Raw genomic sequence first — 24,132 nt, forward strand, 5'->3', positions numbered from 1 at the left:
TAAACCAACAAGCTTTGTAGATTGAATAAACATCTAGGGGAATTACATTTTCGTTTACTCAAACTGTGATTGACAGGCATTTTGCATACATTAGCCGCTATTTTAAACTCATGATTTTTACTTGTCACTGCACGTTTCGACCAAAACCAATACCCTGTGGTCTATGTTCATGCCCCCTCTGCAAATGAATGTGACTTTGGTGGAGTTTTTCAAGTTTGTGTCCGAATATTTAAGTTAGGAGTCGTGCAATATTCCGTGTCTTTTTGTACAACATTTTCTAACACGGAACCGTTCTACATATTGGTAGTCCCCGGCCAGAGTTTCCGATGGCCCACCCATAAGCACACACAGTACATTGACAGGAAAATTGAATGAAAGCTACAGAATTAATATGTATGTATTTTTGACTGGCAACATGAATGACACATGCGGCATTTTCGTATCGCACCGTGACGATTGCGTCGGTCACATGAACCCTGGGAACACGTGAAGGACATCGTCTTATTGAATGATAGAATAAATAATGAATAAACATAGGCATTCTTTTGTTATCAAATGTGTACGCGGTAGTAATGCATGTTACTTAAATGTTTAGCCGAATGTCACGTAATTACATATATATCATATAAAAATGATACATTTAATATAAATTGAAAACAGCAAAGGAAAATGGAGATGCTCAACTTTACATGTAGGATAACCAGGTTGTTCTTACCAAAACCTCCGGTAAAATCGTCAGCTATACGAACAGTTACGTAACCACAGTTTGCTACCTATTGGCTGCCCCGCCCCGTGTGTTTTATTACCACGCTATTGTTAGGCAATATAAACGGCAGCGATTTCAAAATTTTGCACCAGTTAACAAACCGAGTGTGATGCTAAACATGGGACGCTTGATCTGCGTAGCTGTTTTTCTGACATGCATAATAATCAGTGTAGCTAGCAGAGCAAGGGTGAGTAATTTCAAATAATGCAACGTTTTTTGTGCGTGCTTCAAATGGCATTTATAGTAAACACAAATCAGGGAGCTAAAAATATATTTCCGTTGGCAAATTAACGATAGTTTAACTTTCCTCAGTTTACTGTATCCTGCTCGTCAGATTGTATTTGATTACAGTATTAGAAATACATACATTGTATGTAGGTCCATGACCGACCTGGGTTGGCAGCGGAATTCGGCAAAAAGTTGGGTACGCAACCTTGGTAGAAAAGGTATAGGGCGTGCCGTAAGGTAACGGTGACCGCATTTACGCTATATAACCAACCTTGGTAATGTACGATGTCCATGGTCACATACTTCTGACATGACTTTGAGCGGACACTCTCCACGCTGTTACATAGCTCTCTGAGTGTTATAAGACAATCGTTTATTCTTGTATTTCTGATTCAGGATATGACCCATGATGACAGGTATTACGTCGTTTTCCTTTAGCGCATAATTGCGCATAATAAAACACTACCGAACAGTTTTGAACACATTTACTAGTTTATCACACCTGTAATAATCGTCCACGTCGTAAACGATTACTGTAAATGCATTAATTATTCACTGGATTTTAATTTCTCTATTTTCAAACATAAGTAAAACTCGCTAATTAAGTAAATGCACATGGTCCTGTAGAACAACAATGTAACTCACTGTTTCTCTGCCAAGTTCGTGAAATTAAATTCTAGTGAAATTACACAAAATAGTGAAATTGAATAGTGAAATAGTTTACAGTATAAGGATATACATATATGCATATGATAGATTATCAGATCAGATAAGACCCTGTGATGCTATTTATGCCAGCATTCAATTCATTCAGCTCGGCTGATCAGTACCATGGGTCGTTTTTGTAAAAAAAAAAATTAAAGCAATTTCAACGTAAATGATAATTAAAATGAACGTGTTTAACTTGTACAATCAATCTCCCAAAAAGGCGAGAAATCGAAAACCACCCGTTAGGCACGTGATCTGCGCCCCACGTGGACGAATGGAACAATAAATGACAATAAATAAAACATAAATATTGATTGTTTTTATTGTTTGTTTTTTAGAATTAAAAAGTGATAATACTATTTTATTTCAGAGAAGTACGTTTAAGTCCAAGCTAGCCACCCGACTTAGGACAATATCCAACTCAAAGAATGCAATAAATACTATATCTGATGTCACGTACGACTTTAACGACATCAATAGTATCATTGCGAAGGAATCATTTGATAGTCCTGACACAGAGAAGCGGATTATTCATAATGCAAACAGTGTTGTCGAATCATTAAAAGAAGATGAAAAGACAAACAAAAGAAAGAAATATAAACAATTATTGAAAGTTAAACAGATGAAAATGGAACAAAAGACGGAACTAAAAGCGAAAACCAAGAAAACATGTCACGGTAAGTTCAAAATAAATAACGATTTAAATCAGAAGGCCCAGAGCATTGATTGACATTTTCATTTACATATTTGACTATATACGTAACATTTACACCGGCCCAGATGAAGTTTAAACTCCGTCATATAAAAGCCCCCTTGCGCCGGCGGACCATGGTCACCAACTGATTTTTAAGGAGTGAGGTCACTGCATATTGGGAAAATTAGCATGTCACCAGCTTTGCATACACTCAAATGATACCAAACCATTATTGGGCCGCCGTCAAAGTCCAGTCATTCTTTTGAAAAGGTTACCAAGCGTTACCTAACATTCAATTGTTTAGGCGAGGATGTTTTATTACCTTGGTATTGATTGTGAGTTCTCCATTAACATACACTTAATACAACTACTATACCCACAACACGTCAATTACAATTATATTTACATATCGGCGGGTCTGCTTACAACTCTGTGACAGATTTTTCTTCTTTTTTAATTTCAATTATACCGTGTGCTTTTTTCGGTTTAGTTTCCTAATTTTATTATTTTTTGTAATTGTCTGATTGCGATAGCCCACAGATTTGAACAACTTCCATAGAAGATCTCAATTAACTCAATGCCCAATCAGAGAAGGCTTTATATATAGCCATGGGTGGCCATTGACACTCGCATACTTATAAATTAATCATTGTATACAAGACTTTCTCTGATTGGTTGACTAACCTAGTTAGTTTGTTAACAATCTCTGTAGTTTGCTAAAGTTGCTCCTTAAAATACACAAAAATACACAAAGCCGCTTGCACCCGCCTTGAATTCCACACAAATTATTACAGTTGCCCAACCCTGGCTTCACAACAAACCCACTATAAATTACTTCCATTGGATTTTGCATCCTATAAAATGGAGTAAATAGTATACATTGCTAGGTTTAGTTGAATCCGGTCTCGTTATCATGTACCACCATAGTCTTGGGCAAAGGTTCGATATCACCCATATCAAACTAAGCTATTTTCTTAAGATTTCACGAATCTTCTATGAAGGTGATTCAGATCTTAGCGCATTCGCAGAAAGAAAATTGAACAACAGTATTAAGAAAATTAATTTAAAACAAATATGACTAAAATGACAAATAAGAGAAGAAAAGAAAAGAAAAGTTCAATAAGATCAGATGGAATTCAGACCCGCATACCCCGTTATGTATTATTAGTTGTGTTAACTTATTTCCTCGACATCAGGTTTTAGCCAAGCAATTGACGCTTCCGATACATTGGCGTACTTTTATTCGTGCTAGTGTTCAAATTATCATTAATGTTTTTCAAAGAATGCGACGAAGACCAGTTTGAGTGCGGCAATGGGCATTGTGTACCAAAATGTTGGAAATGTGACGGTATGGATGACTGTGGAGACAATTCAGATGAAGAACACTGCAATGAAAATGGTAGGTACTATTCCTGTTGTGTCATGTATAATATACTACACATACGATACTCGGGACGAGTAAATTTATGAAACTGATATCCATATTATTTGGTGTTTCTTTTCACAGGGTGTGGTGGTGGCCAATTCACCTGTACTAATAACAATTGTAAACCTGCTCACTGGGAATGTGATGGCATGGATGACTGTGGGGACAACTCGGATGAAGAAGACTGCAATGGCAGTAGTGGTGGTAAGTACTGTTTCTTCAGCGTAATATATTACACCTATGTTACAAATTATTCCTAAAATCAAGAGGAGTGAATTTATAAAGCTTATATCCATACCTGTTGGTGTCCCCTATCACAGGATGCGGAGACTATGAATTCACTTGTGCTAATGGCAATTGTAAACCTGCTGACTGGGAATGTGATGGCATGGATGACTGTGGAGACAATTCAGATGAAGAACACTGCAATGGCGGTGGTAAGTACCGTTTCTGTAGTGTAATGTATTACACATAGTTTACAAACTGTTCCTGAAATCGGGAGGGCTGAATTTGTGAAGCTGATATCCATATCATTTCATTTTTATTGTCACAGGATGTGGAGTTGGTGAGTTTACATGCACTAATGGCAATTGTAAACCTGCTGACTGGGAATGTGATGGTATGGATGACTGTGGAGACAATTCAGATGAAGAACACTGCAATGGTGGTGGTAAGTACTGTCATTTAAATTTACGGTCCACATAAATTCGAATTTTTCCCATCAAATCAAGATTGATAAATTTATAAATGTATACATTTATACACTACAATGGTAGTTGTAAGTACCGTTTCTGTAGTGACATGTATTACACCTAGGTTACAAACTGTTCCTGAAATCGGGAGGGCTGAATTTATGAAGCTGATATCCATATCATTTCATTTTTTATCAAAGGATGTGGAGTTGGTGAGTTTACATGCATTAATGGCAATTGTATACCTGCTGACTGGGAATGTGATGGCATGGATGACTGTGGAGACAATTCAGATGAAGAACACTGCAATGGCGGTGGTAAGTACCGTTTCTGTAGTGTCATGTAATACACCTAGTTTACAAACTGTTCCTGAAATCGGGAGGGCTGAATCTGTGAAGCTGATATCCATATAATTTCATTTTTTTTTGTCACAGGATGTGGAGTTGGTGAGTTTACTTGCACTAATGGCAATTGTAAACCTGCTGACTGGGAATGTGATGGCATGGATGACTGTGGAGACAATTCAGATGAAGAACACTGCAATGGCGGTGGTAAGTACCGTTTCTGTAGTGTCATGTAATACACCTAGTTTACAAACTGTTCCTGAAATCGCGAAGGGCTGAATCTGTGAAGCTGATATCCATATAATTTCATTTTTTTGTCACAGGATGTGGAGTTGGTGAGTTTACATGCACTAATGGCAATTGTAAACCTGCTGACTGGAAATGTGATGGCATGGATGACTGTGGAGACAATTCAGATGAAGAACACTGCAATGGTGGTGGTAAGTACTGTCATTTAATGTAAGGTCCACATAATTTCGAATTTTTCCATCAAATCAAGATTGATAAATTTATAAATGTACACATCTATACACTATAATGGTGGTGGTAAGTACCATTTCTGTAGTGTCTTGTATTACACCTAGTTTAAAAACTGTTCCTGAAATCGGGAGGGCTTAATTTATGAAGCTGATATCCATATCATTTCATTTTTATTGTCACAGGATGTGGTGTTGGTGAGTTTACTTGCACTAATGGCAATTGTAAACCTGCTGACTGGGAATGTGATGGTATGGATGACTGTGGAGACAATTCAGATGAAGAACAATGCAATGGTGGTGGTAAGTACTGTCATTTAAATGTACGGTCCACATAAATTCGAATTTTTCCATCAAATCAAGATGTACACATTTATACACTACAATGGTGGTTGTAAGTACTGTCTTTTCAGTGTATGGTACACATAAATTAGAATTGTTACCATCAAATAGTCATAATGTATGGTGTTTCTTTTCACAGGATGCGGTGGTGGCCAATTCACCTGTGCTAAAGGCAATTGTATACCTGCTCACTGGGAATGTGATGGCATGAATGACTGTGAAGACAATTCAGATGAAGAACACTGTGGGGATGGTGGAGAAGGTTTGTAATATTTTTAAACAACGCGTTAGAGAATTCCCTCTCCCAACTAAACAAAGCATATACTCTCATGTAACAATAAACTACTCAAATGCCTTTAAATTATCCTCGACGCTGTTTTATAAATTAGACAGAGTGCCTGCACCAATGACTCTCCACCACTTCCAAATAAGTTAACAAAGCTATGAACGAATAATAGCGACAAGGACCATTCGATTACATTTTAGTAGATCAAACTGACATGTTTGACATGAATCTATTTTTATGGACAGATTTTTCACCATTGACACAACTAAAGAAATTTAGGGACGAATTGTCACGTCATTTTTAGAAGTTTGTCCCATTGAGACAATGACCAATCGTTGTAAAAAAGTTCGGGATCTGGTTGACATGAAAATATAAAGTTTTGGAAAAAAAAATAGCCAGATAACTGAATGTTTTCTGAAAAGGTTGGCTTTCATGCAATGAACATTCGATTCTATTTTTGGAAAGATCAAGTATCAGGTTGTCATACATGGAATGTTTAAGAGTGGTCGTTATTAATACAATAGGGCAAAGCGAAACTCATGAGTACTTTTGGTGTTTTTATTTCGTGCTTGGGTAAACAATCATATCATTTATTTTATTTCCCACTTAGTCCCATGTATCTTTGCGATGTATTGATGTGTTAAAAACAAAATAAAATTATTAACGTTTCATTTTAATTATATGAATCGTATTTTCCAATCCTTAGGGGTAGAATGGTCTGCTTGGTCAGAGTGGGGACCGTGTAGTGTTAGCGGGGACAACTGTGGAACAGGTGAAAGATCGAGAACACGTCAATGTCTGAACACTGGTAATACCGGTTGCATGCATGGCGAGTCAGTGGAGTACCAGCTATGCGCCACCCTGCACAACTGTGTAGAAGCAGGTAGGGTTTTCACACATATTAAGTAACATTATAGTAATCGCCACAATGTTTGATAATATCAATGAATCGCATTTTCAATTCTATCAATTGTAGATGATTGTAGCTGTTAATTAGTGTCTAAGTACTTACTATAACCAAATTGTCAGTATACTCAAATTGAGCAAACCACATGAAATCATACGTATCATGCGGAAAATGATTGACGTTGATGAATTAACAAATAAATGCGAACAATTTCCTCCTTAGACTCGGGGTGCGGTAGCCGAATTATAGCCAGCGAACCTCGCATAGTCGGTGGACAAAACGCTTTGCCCGGGGAGTGGCCATGGCAAGCACAGTTATATAGCATAGCAAATGATATTGCGGCATGTGGTGGAACACTTGTTGGACCAAGACACGTTGTATCAGCAGCTCACTGCTTTGATAACCCTCCAAAGTAAGTCACAAATGAAATCAATTTGACATCGATCGATCGCAACATATTTATCATGTACTCCTTAAATAGTTAAGTAGCTGATTAAGATCGCCAAGTAAATCCATTTCAGAATGTGCACTTTAAAGTACGGTGGTCGTCGCGCTGTGCATGTGCGACATTTGCGTCGATAAACATTGATTTTTCCACAATTCAATGCGCTCATCTAATGGAAATCACATACATGAGGTTTGACCTGGGCGCGACTTGCACTACTAACCGCCGGTGACTCCTTCGATACCTTCCAATCACCTACAACAAAAATACCTAATTAAAGCTTTGTAACGTCTGTTTGTACTCGTTGATCTGCGCAACAGTCAAAGTCACCATCTTTGTTTATATGAGATCCCCTATATATCTCGCGCATGCGTGGCGCGACGACAACCGCCCTTTAAACAATGGTCGCCTGTGCATTGGATTATCGTTTATTGACGGAACATGTAAAACTGTAGAAATTACAATGTAAATATTTGTACATATGCAATATATTCATTTATGCATAAGAAGCTATTATAGCCACTGACTTTTGTATGTATCTGTTTACAGCCCCACGGCCTGGAAAGTTCGTCTTGGTAGATATACTCGTGGCAGACCACTCAGTGCCGCTGATTCCCAGTCAGTTGAGGTTGACGTTGTAAAAATCATACTGCACGAAGATTATGACAAACCAGTGGATAGCGACAACGACATCGCATTACTTACTCTAAGTAATGATGTCGATACCAGCGACTTTATCAACTACGCTTGCCTTGATAAACAAATTACATTTTCTACGAACAGCTCATGTTTTGTCACAGGATGGGGAACATTGCATCGTAAGTGCTACAATCTTTGTAATCACTATTTGTGAATTTCACGTTGTGTGTTTAGTAGGTTATCCAATACGCCATCATTCCAATACCACTTCAAAAATATGCAATGCTTATTGCATAAATAAATAAATAATAAATTTACCATGGTGACACTGAAGGAAAATTTCAACTGACCCGAAAAACCTGAAAACAAGTTTTAGTTCTCTGGTCAAAATTGTTGCAGTTTTAAACAAGCCGCGCACGTCGTTGGCCAACCGAACCCCAGCTGCGACGCGCAAAATACGTGTAACGTGCGTTCAGTAGACGACGTGACACTGTTTTTTGTAACATTCGGCCTAGTGTCTAAAGATCAAATCAATACATTAAATCTCGTTTTCAAGGACTTTGACATTTACACGAGTGTTTAATGTGAAATAATACAACAGTAAATTTTGTCATTGCAGAAGGTGGATTCCAACCCAATATTCTACAGGAAGCAGTGGTTCCTATTCTTCCCGATGACATTTGTAGAACCCTTAATGGACAAACCAGTATAACGGACAACATGATGTGTGCCGGTTACATTGCTGGGGGTATCGATTCTTGTCAGGTAGGACTCGTGTTCAATATACGTATAAACCTGGTTATCCACGATTGTGCATCTTCGCTAGCCAAGGTCTAAATTTATTCGGCCAAGCCTCTAAACAGACCTTGGCAGAACGACAATCAAATATGCGTATTCTAACAGCACCCCCAATCGTCAGTTGAGGCTAATCATTGTCCAATCAGTTTGCGTGTTACAAATCACTATTTGGCGTTTCATTTTAAACAAAATGGCGGCGCCCGTGAATCGTGATATTTGTGATGATCTGACTGCTTAAGATTAGCCTATGCGACTCCGCACGGCATCATGTAGAGGCATATAGGTCGAAGACACGGGACCGTGTGATTCGGACGATGCGATTGTGTAAATCCCCGGGGGGTCACTCTATATGCCGTTACTACCCCATGTGCGTTCCAAATTTAGCGGGGAAAGGGGTTGTTTTTAACCTTCTAAAGCCGGCCTGCGTGGGAGGCAAATAGGCCCTCTTTAAAATTCTAATGTCTGCAATAGGCCCCCAGGAATTAACTCACAGGGTTGATGCGCCTGCTGTACACCACCACCATAGCTTGTTTGAGTTGATCACACCCTACTTGAGTGACAAAAATCCGGCAGAGAATGCTCGCAATACGAGTAGGATGTTCTCAATAAATGTCTGCAATAGGGGTGTTTTTTTCTTCAATATCATGATGTCTGCTCTAGGGGTACTAAATTTACAGTGCGTCCGCAATAGGGGGTATGGTTTGGCAATGTGCTGCCAGCCCTTATAGGGGCCTATTATTTTTTAGCAAGAACGCACATGGTGTAAGGTTTTAATATAGAGTGACTCCCCCGGGTGTAAATCCCACTGCAATTTTCTAACATTTGAAATAGTCTCCAAGCAATATATCTGCATGCCAAGCATGGTATGCTTAACACATGCCAAGTTAATTGTGTGAAGACAAATACGATGCGTATACAATTTCTGTTAACTAATGTATTGGTATATGCAAAAGTCGTTAATTTTATTGATTTGTTTAATTTTAGGGTGATTCTGGCGGTCCGCTTGTCTGTATTCACACGCACCCACAGACTGGTATTAGTCGTTGGTATCTTGCTGGCGTAACAAGTTGGGGATATGGTTGTGCTCAGGCGAATAACCCTGGTGTGTACACGCGAGTTCCTCGGTACTATACTTGGCTACAGGACCATGGTGTCATGCTATAACTGAGTGACCCGACTAACGATACACTATGACATTGTCATTATAATTTGATCTCTTTTTTTGAAAATTCTGCGATGAATAGAAACATAACAAAGTAGATAACTAGTTTCTTCTTAAAAGGTGTACAATTGCCTATGGTTAATATCTGGGACATTTCTACTTACATGTAAGTTTCACTTCTATATGCTTTTACATCAGTGAATAAAGTAGTTTTTTGCATAAATTTGTCATTGTATATTTTTCTTCTCAAAATGGGTTTTGCGAATTACAAATCACAGAATCATGATATGAAATGACAAGCGTATGATAGTAGGTAGGTAATACCCATATGATAGTAGGCAGGTAATACCCATATGATAGTAGATGGGTAATATCCATATGACAGTAGGCAGGTAATACCCATATGATAGTAGGCAGGTAATACCCATATGACAGTAGGTAGATACTACCCATATCATAGTAGGTAGGTAATACCCATATGATAGTGGGCAGGTAAAACCAATAGGATAGTAGGTAGGTAATACCCATATGATAGTAGGCAGGTAATACCCATATGACAGTAGGTAGGTAATACCCATATGATAGTAGGTCGGTAATACCAACAATATGATAGTAGGTAGGTAATACCCATATGATAGTAGGTAGGTAATACCCATATGATAGTAGCCAGGTAATACCCAAATGACAGTAGCCAGGTAATACCCATATGATAGTAAGTAGGTAATACCCATAGGATAGTAGGTAGGTAAGACCAATACGATAGTATGTCAGTAACACCCATATAATTGTAGATCGGTAAAACCCATGTAATAGTATTTCGGTAATAGCCATATGATAATAGGTCGGTAATACCCATATGACAGTAGGTAGGTAATACCCATATGATAGTAGGTAGGTAATAACCATATGACAGTACGTAGGTAATACCCATGCAATTGTAGGTCGGTAACACCCATATGATAGTAGGTCGGTAACACCCATATGATAGTAGGTCGGTAACACCAATATGATAGTAGGTCGGTAACACCCATATGATAGTAGGTCGGTAATACCCATATAATTGTAGGTCGGTAACACACATATAATTGTAGGTAGGTAATACCCACATGATAGTAGGTCGGTAACACCCATATAATTGTAGGTAGGTAATACCCACATGATAGTAGGTCGGTAATACCCATGCAATTGTAGGTCGGTAATACCCATGTAGTTGTAGGTCGGTAACTCCCATATGATAGTAGGTCGGTAACACCCATATGATAGTAGGCCGGTTACACCCATATAATTGTAGGTAGGTAATACCCATATGATAGCTGGTCGGTAATACCCTTATGATAGTAGCCAGGTAATACCCATATGATAGTAGGTAGGTGATACCCATATAATTGTAGGTAGGTAACACCCATATGATAGTAGGTAGGTAATACCCATATGATAGTAGGTCGGTAACACCCATATAATTGTAGGTAGGTAACACCCATATGATAGTAGGTAGGTAACACCCATATGATAGTAGGTCGGTAACACCTATATGATAGTAGGTAGGTAATACCCATGCAATTGTAGGTCGGTAATACCCATGTAGTTGTAGGTCGGTAACACCCATATAATTGTAGGTAGGTAATACCCATATGATAGCTGGTCGGTAATACCCTTATGATAGTAGCCAGGTAATACCCATATGATAGTAGGTAGGTGATACCCATATAATAATAGGTAGGTAATACCTATTGATAGTAGGTAGGTAAAACCCATATGATAGTAGGTACTTAGTACCTATATGATAGTAGGTAGGTAACACCCATATGATAGTAGATACGTAATACCCATATGATAGTAGGTAGGTAATACCCACATGATAGTAGCCAGGTAATACCCAAATGACAGTAGGTACGTAATACTCATATGATAGTATGTCGGTAATACCATATGATAATATGTAGGTAATACCCATATGATTGTAGGTCGGTAATACCCATATGATAGTAGGTAGGTAATACCCATATGATAATGATAGTAGGTAGGTAAAACCAATATGATAGTAGGTAAGTAACACCAATATGATAGTAGGTAGGTAACACCCATATGATAGTAGGTAGGTAACACCCATATGATAGTAGGTAGGTAATACCCATATGATAGTAGGTAGGTAATACTAATATGATAGTAGGTAGGTAACACCCATATGATAGTAGTTAGGTAATACCCATATGATAGTAGGTAGGTAACACCCATATGATAGTAGGTAGGTAATACCCACATGATAGTAGCCAGGTAATACCCAAATGATAGTAGGTAGGTAATACCCATATGATAATATGTCGGTAATACCCATATGATTGTAGGTCGGTAATACCCATATGATAATCGGTCGGTAACACCCATATGATAGTAGCCAGGAAATACCCATATGATACTAGGTAGGTGATACCCATATAATACTAGGTAGGTAATACCCATATGATAGTAGGTAGGTAATATTCATATTATAGTAGGTAGGTAATACCCATACGATAGTAGGTAGGTAACACCCATATGATAGTAGGTTGGAAATACCCATATGATTGTAGGTCGGTAATACCCATATGATAATAGGTCGGTAACACCCATATGATAGTAGCCAGGAAATACCCATATGATACTAGGTAGGTGATACCCATATAATACTAGGTAGGTAATACCCATATGATAGTAGGTAGGTAATATTCATATTATAGTAGGTAGGTAATACCCATACGATAGTAGGTAGGTAATACTCACATGATAGTAGGTCGGCAACACCCATATAATTGTAGACCGGTAACACCCATATGATAGTAGGTAAGTAATACCCATATGATAGTGGGTAGATAATACCCATATGACAGTAGGCAGGTAATACCGATATGATAGTAGGTAGATAATAACTATATGATAGTAGCCAGGTAATACCCATATGATAGTAGGTAGGTGATACCCATATAATAGTAGGTAGGTTATACCCTTATGATAGTAGGTAGGTAAAACCCATATGATAGTAGGTACGTACTACCTATATGATAGTAGGTAGGTAATACCCATATAATAGTAGGTAGGCAATACCCATATGATAGTAGGTACGCAATACCCATATGATAGTAGGTAGGTGATACCATATAATAATAGGTAGGTAATACCCATATGATAGTAGGTAGGTAACGCCTATATGATAGTAGGTAGGTGATACCCATATGATAGTACGTAGGTAATACCCATATGATAGTAGGCAGGTAACACCAATATGATAGTAGGTAGGTAATACCCGTATGATAGTAGCCAGGTAATACCCATATGATAGTAGGTAGGTAATACCCATATGATAGTAGGCAGGTAATACCCATATGATAGTAGGTAGGTAATACCCATATGACAGTAGGTAGGTAATACCCATATGATAGTAGGTAGTAATACCCATATGACAGTAGCCAGGTAATACCCATATGATAGTAGGTAGGTAATACCCATATGATAGTAGGCAGGTAATACCCATATGATAGTAGGTAGGTAATACCCATATGATAGTAGGTAGGATACCCATATGATAGTAGGTAGGTAATACCCATATGACAGTAGGTAGGTAATACCCATATGATAGTAGGTAGGTAATACCCATATGATAGTAGCCAGTTAATACCCATATGATAGTAGGTAGGTAATGCCCATATGATAGTAGCCAGGTAATACCCATATGATAGTAGGTAGGTAATACCTATATGATAGTAGGTAGGTAACACCCATATGATAGTAGGTAGGAGATACCCATATGATAGTAGGTAGGTAATACCCATATGATAGTAGGTAGGCAATACCCATAGACAAAAACGATTATACACGATTTTGATAAAATTATACAAATTGGGGGTAAAACACTTTTTTGGTTCAGCAACAAAAATGATTATAAAATGTTAGGTCTACAAATTGAAGTGCAAATTGGGATTTCACTCAAGTTTTCATTTAGGGTTGCTACAATTAATTAAATTACACACAAGTAAACTACCGAAAACAGATTAAAAAACAATGGATGTCTAAGGTGTAGGCAATATTTCTTTTTTCTGCTACATTCTACAAGTCTGTAAATCTGAGTGTTTTAAAATACGACACATTCCTCGCTTTTTAAATCACTTAAAGTTTTTTTCTTAAAATCGCAAATGAGTTATTTTAAACACTTTTACTGTTTTGTGGTACAAAAATTAAAGTGTTTATAAGCTTGTCCCCACTTTAAAAACAGTGTTTATAATCTGCATAATTACGAAATGTGCATATGATGAAAACTTCCATTTTAGGGATGTTTTTGTACATAACACATTTTGAAAAGTGTTTCCACCAAGTACATATATTGAAAAGTTTTTACTATCACAACTCTTTGAAAAGTGATTTTACTGGACACTCATTTTGAGTATTTCCACCAGAAATATGTATCAAAAAAGTGTTTATCACCACGACAGTTTGAAAACACAATCTGAATATTGGCAATGCTTGTAAACGCATTTTAAAATGTATGTCCACTGATAACATGGTAACAAATTATTATTCTCAATTTTCTATCCGTCAAATAATTTGATTACTTATTTTTCACCCCCCTAAAACAAAAAGTGTGGTATTATAAAACTATATTTACCTAACCAGAGTTTGTCTGGAATAGAGAACGAGGACACTGAACCAACAATAATATTAGTAATATCATCTCGTCTGCTCTAAGAGTGTCCCTTAAAATCTGAAAAGAATAATATTATCAAAATCCCATGAATAATGTTTAGTTAATTATGATTATTGTTTCAAGCAATATGTGATGTGAAATATTATTGTATTATATTGTTGTAAGTAACGCACATGTAGTGCGAAAACAAAATTATGACCACACAATTTTCCTGATAAATTCTGTCTAACATTTCTATAATTTATTTGGTAAATCATGTCTCTGAGGGATGACGGCAAGGACGTTATACAGTATGGAATTATCTGTCGTGTAAACGTTTAATCAGTTTTCATGGCAACACGCACATAATGAAATCAATGGAGGCCGATGCAAATGGCAATGCAGAACTCAGCTGCTGATGCTGGCTCTATTAATTACATTTTTCAAACATTTCGTAACGGAGTAAAAATATCATTCAGGTTTATTTAGGATCTCAAAATGTTTGCAAGGATCGGCAAACTAAATTATTGTTCAATATTGCTTTTCATATTGTTTTTATTGGATTAATGAGATTTCTAATAACAGTTAAATGGTTATGTATTATTGGAGAGGAGTTCGGTGAGTGGTAATCACCACATTAGATGGAATTCAACATTGAGATTACGCCAATACAATAATAGCTATGAAGTAAATGAATCTAAGGATTACATCAAAGGGAATTAACATCTGTCAAGCGCTGCATCATCCAACATACTAACTCGAGCAATGATAACAACACCGTGAATGTTTAATTCCATCTTGTGACAGGTATATGGTATGTACAGCTCAAAACTATATAAAGTTGTTTATTATTGAAAATACTAAAATCAATAAACTTATCGCTACATGCACAGTATTCTTGCTGACAATAATGATGTGTTTAAGCATTTTTCTAATAAATTAGAAGTGCACACCGTAGACAGCATACACAAGTGTCCTTTATATGAACACTTTTATATTCCGGTGTTTTAATTCGAAACATTTTGTTTTTTAAGTGCTTCAAAGTAAAACAGTTTGGAAGAAAAATGTTTTAGTTACTCTTGTGAACTTGTGTACATGTTGTATACGTGAACATTTGTGAAAATGTGTATAGTCGGGTGTTGAAACTTTGCATGTGTGTTTGTTTGAAAGAACAATGTTTTAGTTACTCACATGAACGCAAATGTGCCTCATAGATTAACAATTTACGAAACATTAGACTTTGGTGTTTTGGGCTTGAAACATTGTTGTCGAACAGTTTTTCGAGAAACAAAATAGTTACGCTACACGATTGGTCTTGTGACGTCCACGTTGAAGGTGAACCACTGAACAAAAATCGATTTATTTGCGTGCCTATGAGTGTAATTTCATAAGCTATTCCTTTTTTTTATTTTCATTGGCATGTGATACGTTTTCCTTTCATCTGTACAAGTATAGTATCAACCCCAACCCTACATGTACGGTGCTTATATTTTGTATATGTGTACTTGGCATGCACGTGGCCAATAGTCTATTCTGCAACGTCAATAATTTGGTGCTGACAAACGCCACGCTGAAATATCTATTTGAAGCGTCTTGTATTTTCCCATTTATTTAATGGTCATTCTTATTTCATATTATTTGTTCCCTTTTTCTTTTGTATTTTTTCACTGCTGTGGTAATTTGCAGTGTGCAGCATTGAGTTGGAAATTCATTCTGTAATTCTGCTTCTGACAGCATTGATATTACAAATAGACGACACTGCACAAATGGAATTGAGATTTATCAATGCAATCAATTTGTGTTGTTGGACTGACTACCGAAGAAGTACGTTTCACTGATATTGAATATTGTGACTGGCATAGCAGAGAGATTACGGATGCAGATGTAATGTCTAGATCAGTTTCCAGGTCTCAAATTGGACTTTTGCCCTGTCTCCCGAAGAAAGACAGATACTGTGCTATATCGAGTGAAGGCTTGAACGAATGGCAAAGTTTCGCATGTTACGAGCTAAAATAGTATCAATACTGTAGAGAGTGTTACAAGACCGCTTTCCAACTACAAATGATAGCCATACTTCCGGAATGGCCAATCTTCCAATAAATGCGACAACAATAACAGTATCGTTTTGATCATTTTTGACATGAAACCTATGAGGGGCTTTCAATAAGTAATTTCCAGGTGTCTGATCTAGATGAAATTTTGCATGTGTAATGATTTACATCTCTATGGGTTATGTTGCAAAAACAGCTCTGAACTAATTGTGGTTTCTGATTTATAGTTGTTTGAACTGAGTCAGGTGTGAAATGGAGCCAGCTGGGTGTCGCGCAGTGATCCGGTTTTTGTATTTGATGAAATGAAAGAAACATCATATGCCCTTGTAACACGCTGGAATCGTGAATTCAAACATGATCGGAAGCTGTGGAAACTGCTCCCAGACCTGGTCGTCCCTCTTTTGCCACTACAAAAACGGTGTCCAGAGCTGCATAAAACGATGGAAGAAAAGCATAACTCTGGCTGGTTCCTATGTAGAGAAAGACTAATAACTGTGTTAATCCCCTACTATGGGAAATGGGTCAGGGGCATTACTTATTGAACGCCCCTCGTAGTGAATGCCTCTACGTGGTTGCATAGCGCACTACAAAACATATCTTTGGCTTTGCCATCTTTCATTTTTGTCAAAAGCACATGCTCAATGAAGCTCTTGTCTGTTTTTATCACAGAAAAAAAAGACATACTATGTAGTTTTCACTTTACATTCCAGCTGATTTTGCAAAGCTGGAACGCGTTGAGGTTTGGCTAGTACTTGAATCAAGGTACAAATTATTTTATTTATACTTGATTTGTCATTCTAATTGTAATAATATTCTACTGTACACTAAAGCAACTGAAAATCACCACTACAGTTTCTACAGCTATGTTCAAATGCAAACTCTACAGATTATTGGTGGTTGCAGTTCTGTAAAAAAAGACAGTTGGTTTGTGAGAAAAAAGTTAATTACTTGCTCAAACAATGATATGCAATTCATAATAGATTGACAATGACTGTGAGTGAATATTCACATGTATGTTTAGGCCTAATTTACATAATTAGGTAAACAAATGTTTAGCAGTAATTATCTCGATCGCCTGAGAGTTGGGTATACCATTTCTAATCTACTAAACAAACACGTGATAATATTTCACAATGACGTTGCCAATACAAACGAGTAATTTTTGTTTGCGACGAAATGTGGCGCGTTACTATTAATAAATCAGACTTTGCCAATGTAGAAAGTTCAGTTTGTCTACCAGCCGTACATTTCCGTGGTGATATTTCGTCATATGCCTGTTTATTATAGCAAAACATAACATTACCTTACAACGTATATTGAGTTTTTTATTTTGTATCGTGATATTGCACCCATAGCTGTCTAGTATTTAGGTATTGGTTACACATTTGATATGTTACTATGGGATGCCATAATATACTACACAATTTTACACTATATGTGTAAAAGACTCATCCTTAGAGTACCAGCAAAATACATAATAATAAAATAGTAAGTTTCATCAACTTAGTCGGTGTTGAAAAAAAAGACAATGTCTAGATCTTATAACCCGTCGCCTCATCAAATACTAATATAGAAGATGTAGAACAATTTGAAATAATAGTAAATGAAACATTCATATACAGAATGCTAGAGAAAAAAAGAATGAAAATGAGAATAATCAAAACTAATGTTGAACACATGTGGGTACATACGACATGGCAAAAAATATTTAAAATTAATACACGAATACTGTAAATACAACACGGGGAATAAATTGTTGACAAATGAAAGACCAATAATTTTACATTAGTATATTAGTAGTAATAAAATGAAGCAACTATAAAATACTGGTTTAAACCCTAAACTGCAGAGTAACAAGATTAATAATCTCGATGTGTAATCATCATTTTGGGCGTAGTTTCTAAAATATGTTTTCGTAACTCGATATCTGTAACAGCATTATATTGAAGGAGTTATTAGCGAAAAGTAGCTGTCTAGAAGAATTATATTTCATATATTGAAATATAATATAAAAAAATTAAATAGAAGTCAATTTCACAATACGCACGCGACAATAAATTAATCATGATAACAATAACATATATCACGAAATCAAAATGTCAAGTCAAGTCAATCTGCGGGGTTCAATAGTTCATTTTTGGTTGTGCCAATTTCTTTCAATTAATTTTCTTATGTAACCAACCTTTTTTTGGGGAAGAACTTAATGTATACTGTGACATTTTGTCAATAATTTCAAAACAAGGTGGCAGATTTATCGTCCACACTCATCAGTAAAACGTCACGTTGATTACATATCAGATATGGACAATGATATTTGTTCGCAAGTGATGATCAATACTAGGCCAGGGTACTTGAAAACACTGATTGGGACCATGCGATGATATTATCTGCAAATGGGAGACCAAAATATCGAGACGAAAAATTAGATGCGATTGATAATTATATCTCAAATATTGGGCAATATTTTGGATCAGTTAGAATATTGCCATATTGATGATATTACTTTGAATCCTAAAGAAAAAAAACGTGACTCATTTTATCAGCAATTTGTATATTTTTTCAACGTCGAAATATTATTCTACTGTATTCACAATGCAGTAGTTTATAGTTTCCTTAGTCAAAACTATGAGATCGTTACGGATTAGACTGAAGTGTGAAATTTTTAAAAAGTTGCATGTGCCAAAATCACTGTACAACAATGTATAACAATAAATAGAGTGGAGTTTAACCTACATTTTTCATTATATTGTAATTATTCTGACTGACGTACTTCCAACTTATTAGGTATTCATTTGTATTTTTTCTCAACAATTATCTGTTTGTTTGGTCAGTGTTTTCACCCAGAGATTGTTAAACTGTATGTAAATAAACAACATATCAGGCTGAGTACACATCGTAATATGGTGGTCGGAAACGACGACATGACGGTTGTACACAATAAAATGATGAAAAAAACATAAAGTGATAGTTTCACACCAAGAAGTCATCTTAGGTCATTAGCAGATACTATTTCCAGTGTCACTTATACCATTAATATTTTAATTACATTGAAATGCGTTTCTAAATAACTATAAGTAAAGTACAAAAAGAGCAGAAAATGCTGGATCATCCTGTTTTCCAATCCCCTACAAATTTTAAAATTGTCTATATTAAGACCCTGATAAATACCAGTACTTCGTTTCTGGTGATATTTTTAGTTGTTTATCTCCTCACTCGGCATCCTGCTTTATACAACGAAGCCAACTTGCTCACATAATGACGGCGATGTAGCATTGTGCCGGACTCGCTGAATTTGACGCATATATAAACCACAACACCAACGTTTTGGAGTGAGTTAGTGGGTGAGTAACATGTAGATTGGAATGCACGTCAAAATTAAAGGCCGTGTTAAAGACGTATATAACATCTCATTTCAAATGTCGTAGCTCAACAGCAATAAGGGGGCACATCATGTTAGCAACGCTCTATATAATTGTCAAACCGTTTCTATAAATAGCGAAAAATATATTCAGTTTTAAAAAAACGGTTTTGGAATATTCGGGGCTAATCTGCACTGGCTCGGAAGGTTGTAAATGATTAGCTAGTTTGAATTTCTAATTTGCATAACATTACTGAGAATGAACGTGCATTCAACGCCACAAGTTTTTTGCTTTTTTAGCCAATCAGAATTCATCTTCCGAGCCAGTGCAGATCAGCAGAATATTCGTGTAAAATATATATTTATTAACATTTTACAAACTGTAGTCATTATGTTTCACTGTTGATTGGAGAGTTTTAAATTTAAATGACTCGCAGTGTTTTGATTAAATCGTTTTCTTTTATCAGTGAGCTAAGTGTATGGTATATTGTATATTGTGCATGTGCCGTTTAAATGAATTGTTGTTCCCATATAGTAACATCAGAAGTAGAGCGACATTGTCTAAAAAAAACAAAAACCCAAGTGGCAAAATGTCCGAAGTATTTAAATTTGAATTATGTTTTATCCTAACCATGCACTTAAATACTGACATTTATCTATTAAACACTCTGAATTTTTATAAAATTGCATGTTTCCATGGTAATATGCAAGGTAGGGTATTCATTTCAGTCTATGCGACACTAATCTTGAACATCAAATGTCAAACTCATTCGGAATATTCTTGTTTCATGTTCAGTAACAGTACATTAGACTAACCATATGTAATTACCACTCTCTCAGGTTCGCCTGTGACCTTTCACCTCTCACTGAGTGGGTATTTACACTGGTAAGTATTACTATTTGACTGTCGTAATGACACTATTTATTATTGTCATTCATGTTTAAATCCATATTGTATTTGAAATATAAGAATTTTTGAGTGATGTAAATTCTGTGTTAACATTAATTATTTCTTATGTAATAATTTTCAAGGATTTGAATATGATATGACTTATGACTGTGAATTCTATCTTCCATCGCTCTCTGGACGGTTGCCTCAAATAAATAAGGCCAAGATTATTAGATTATTAAACCCAATTTATGAACTACTATTTGTGTTTTCCAGCGAGTCATATGAAACAAATATCAAGCATATCCATTTGACTACAAAAATAAACCAATTTGAAGTTTTTGTGTACCTATGACGAATTACCGGGGATCAGTGGCACTTGCATGAAAACATCAATAGAGTTTTAACATAACAATGCAGATAATGAAAAATTTGTCAAGTAATTGTTGACAAAGTCAGAAGGGTTTGCAGTCTACACTTATCTTTTCTATGCTGCCCTCCAATCAGAAAACAAACAGTTGACATCGCGTAACAGAGGAAATAATGTTGTAAGTAGAAAGGTAAAGTGCAGATACATGTGGGAAACCAGACATGTCTATAGAAAAAGCAATATATTCAGTCCTAAATGTTGTCAAGTGTAAGTATTAGCTGCAAGAAGGCCTAAGGAAGGGACTATAATATTTTTGCTGAAGTTACTAGAACGAATATGTGTCAAGCATGAATGGGTTCAACAAAGTAATAGGCAGAGGAGAAGAAGGCCACGGTCAAAATTTTCTATCTAGAAATCGATAAAAATCGACACCATGATGACAGCAATGGTAGAAGCAGAGAGACTAAAAAGGCAGGTGGCACAAGATATTGTAGTGTTCACTTGTGACCAAAAACTGTATGTCAGTACATTTGGGTGTTGTTGAACATATGTCGGCAGGAACAAAGTATCCTCGACATTTTTGTGCACTAAGACTTTTTCTAAGACTTATAAAGGATATTTTCCGAGAAGCTCAAGACAAAGATAAGCTGATCTTTTGATTATCAGGCAAAAACCAGCGGAGCCACTAAGTTGCAGGGAGATGTACTCATCACGTTATACATAACAAAAGAATTGAAGCCCAACTTACTATCAGATGAGGACAGGTTAAAATTCTGAAATAAGCTTGCAGAATCTATTGATTCACTGAACAGTGTTATCATCATCCTACACAAAGCATCATCAAAACAGTAAATAGTATACTCGCACCAAGATGAAGCCAATGTATAAAAGACATATGATATCTTTTGGTCAAATGAATTCAACCCTAATATCAGCAAGAAAGAGTCAAGACAATGCAGTTGATAAAGAAGCGTATCAGTGTTTGAGTAATGAAAGTGTATGACACTAATGTAATATACTGTATGATCATAGGTTTACAAGCTTCCGAAAATCAAGTTTATTTAGATGATGTTCTAAGAAGAATTAACACTCAATTCCAAAGACAATGTTTGATAGTAAAATTTGAGATTCGCTTAAATTAAATCAACATTGAAATGGGATATGCAAGTAGAAACTTCTATTGTGACTGAGGGTTCCAACCAACGTTTTTAATGTGTGAACTATGCTTTAGGTTATCCTTGGTCTACAAATGGAAAGCTTCACGACTAATAGTTACATAGGTAGTCATGAAGGTATATAACGAGTCTCATGGTTACTTGACATTCAACAGATATAAGAAGTACAGCATCAAGACCAGTATACGTGAGAGAGGGGTGAACCCTGACAGCATTAGCTTTCCTTAATTATGGCATGCAGAATTGATTCAAGTTTGTAGTGTTGACTTAAGTTTGTAGTAACTGTTCATGATCTTGTTCCAATAGGAAGTATATGCTTAAATATATGTTCTTCACTGTTTGTATATATATATTTACCTTTCACCTCTAGATTTGTGTACTTAATGTGTCCTGCTCTAAAACATGTGTTAAGGCATAAATGTTATGCTTGCATGCAAATGTACCTAATATTTATCGGTTTGAGCAAGTCATCAAAGAGAAATCCATTTTCTCAAATTGCTCAAAACGATTCTTGATACAGAGTGTCCTATCCTGCAAAATCATATAGTGTACACTCCAGTGCAAGGTCAGTGCCCTTGACTGCCGGGCACAATATGAATACAAACATGAACAAAATCTAAAAATATATATATTCAGTATCTGCTTAAAAGAAAAAATATCAATCCCTTGTGAGGTAGAATTACGTTTGTGATTGCTCTTGGTAAGCTCCCTTCTATCGTGTTTACCCACACATTATTGCATTCTGGCTATGCCTAATAAATTGCATATTTAAATTGTTGATTTAGACGTACCACTTGTTCAAAGCTATCTAGAAGTGCTAGTCCATTCTTCTCAGTGCTTCTTATTCCAATTTAGTTTTTTTTCATTCATAGACAAATTGAGGCCATAATCATCTTCACAGTGAACGACATCACATAATTTCACACCCAGGTATGTGTCTGAAGACTGAAATCATGACAATTTAATAAATAACCTATGTTTATTGCATTTGCCATAATAAGTAGTGTTCGTCGTAGTTTACCAAGGAATGCATCTCACGCCTTATTGATGGGCCCAGGAAGAGCTTCACGGCTGAGATTGGGGTTGTAGATTGGAGGTGGAATTTCGTTCTTGAAGAGTGCATGTCTTTCATCAATATTCCTTTGGCTTACATGGCTGGTTGATGGAACTGCTGCTGGTGCAGGGAGGACTGGTAAAATCAGCACAATACACTTGCCACGTCAACCTTGATCATGAATGCTCTCAGCTTGTATTCACTCATGTTTACTAATATCTGCTGTCACTCTTTCTACAAGGAAGGTCAAAACTGTTTACCTGAGTTTCATTTCGTCTGCTGTCATATTTACCCCAACATGCATGACATGATATGAATGGTAGTAAAGACAAGAATAGTGCAACATTGGAAGCTCAGACAATGCAATATTTGTCTACGTAACCCGGAAAAGCCGGAAACCATAATGAACAAGTCATTGTCAATGAAATAGTCTCCGTTTTTAGTGACTTTGTCAAACAATGAAAAGCATAGTCATAATATGTTTACATATTTAGCATATTAACTACAAATGTGAATGAAATAGGTATAAAGACTAAGTTTCAATAAAATTGGTCAAGGCATACCCCAGAATCTGTTAATGACATGTTCAAATGTTGATTTTAGGGACAAGTAATGGCTGTCAGTTGATGGTCAACAAAATAAAACAAAGTGATATTCACATGTATCCT

At 36.3% G+C, this 24,132-nt stretch overlaps 1 protein-coding gene across 1 annotated transcript; it reads left to right on the forward strand.

The window, feature by feature from the left end:
• The first annotated feature begins 840 nt into the window (after nucleotides 1-840).
• On the forward strand, nucleotides 841-10,136 carry LOC100367197 (uncharacterized). Its single transcript, XM_085498217.1, has 16 exons — nucleotides 841-953; nucleotides 2,073-2,379; nucleotides 3,679-3,795; nucleotides 3,904-4,026; nucleotides 4,143-4,256; nucleotides 4,376-4,492; nucleotides 4,715-4,828; nucleotides 4,949-5,062; nucleotides 5,182-5,298; nucleotides 5,521-5,637; nucleotides 5,816-5,938; nucleotides 6,669-6,845; nucleotides 7,092-7,281; nucleotides 7,864-8,132; nucleotides 8,573-8,718; nucleotides 9,736-10,136. Exons 1-16 carry the CDS (start codon nucleotides 876-878, stop codon nucleotides 9,913-9,915), a joined length of 2,403 nt encoding a protein of 800 aa, XP_085354343.1. The 5' UTR covers nucleotides 841-875; the 3' UTR covers nucleotides 9,916-10,136.
• The last annotated feature ends 13,996 nt before the right edge of the window (nucleotides 10,137-24,132 follow it).

Source organism: Saccoglossus kowalevskii, chromosome 4 (assembly GCF_978046115.1).
Source record: "Saccoglossus kowalevskii chromosome 4, keSacKowa6.1, whole genome shotgun sequence".
Lineage (NCBI taxonomy): Eukaryota > Metazoa > Hemichordata > Enteropneusta > Harrimaniidae > Saccoglossus > Saccoglossus kowalevskii.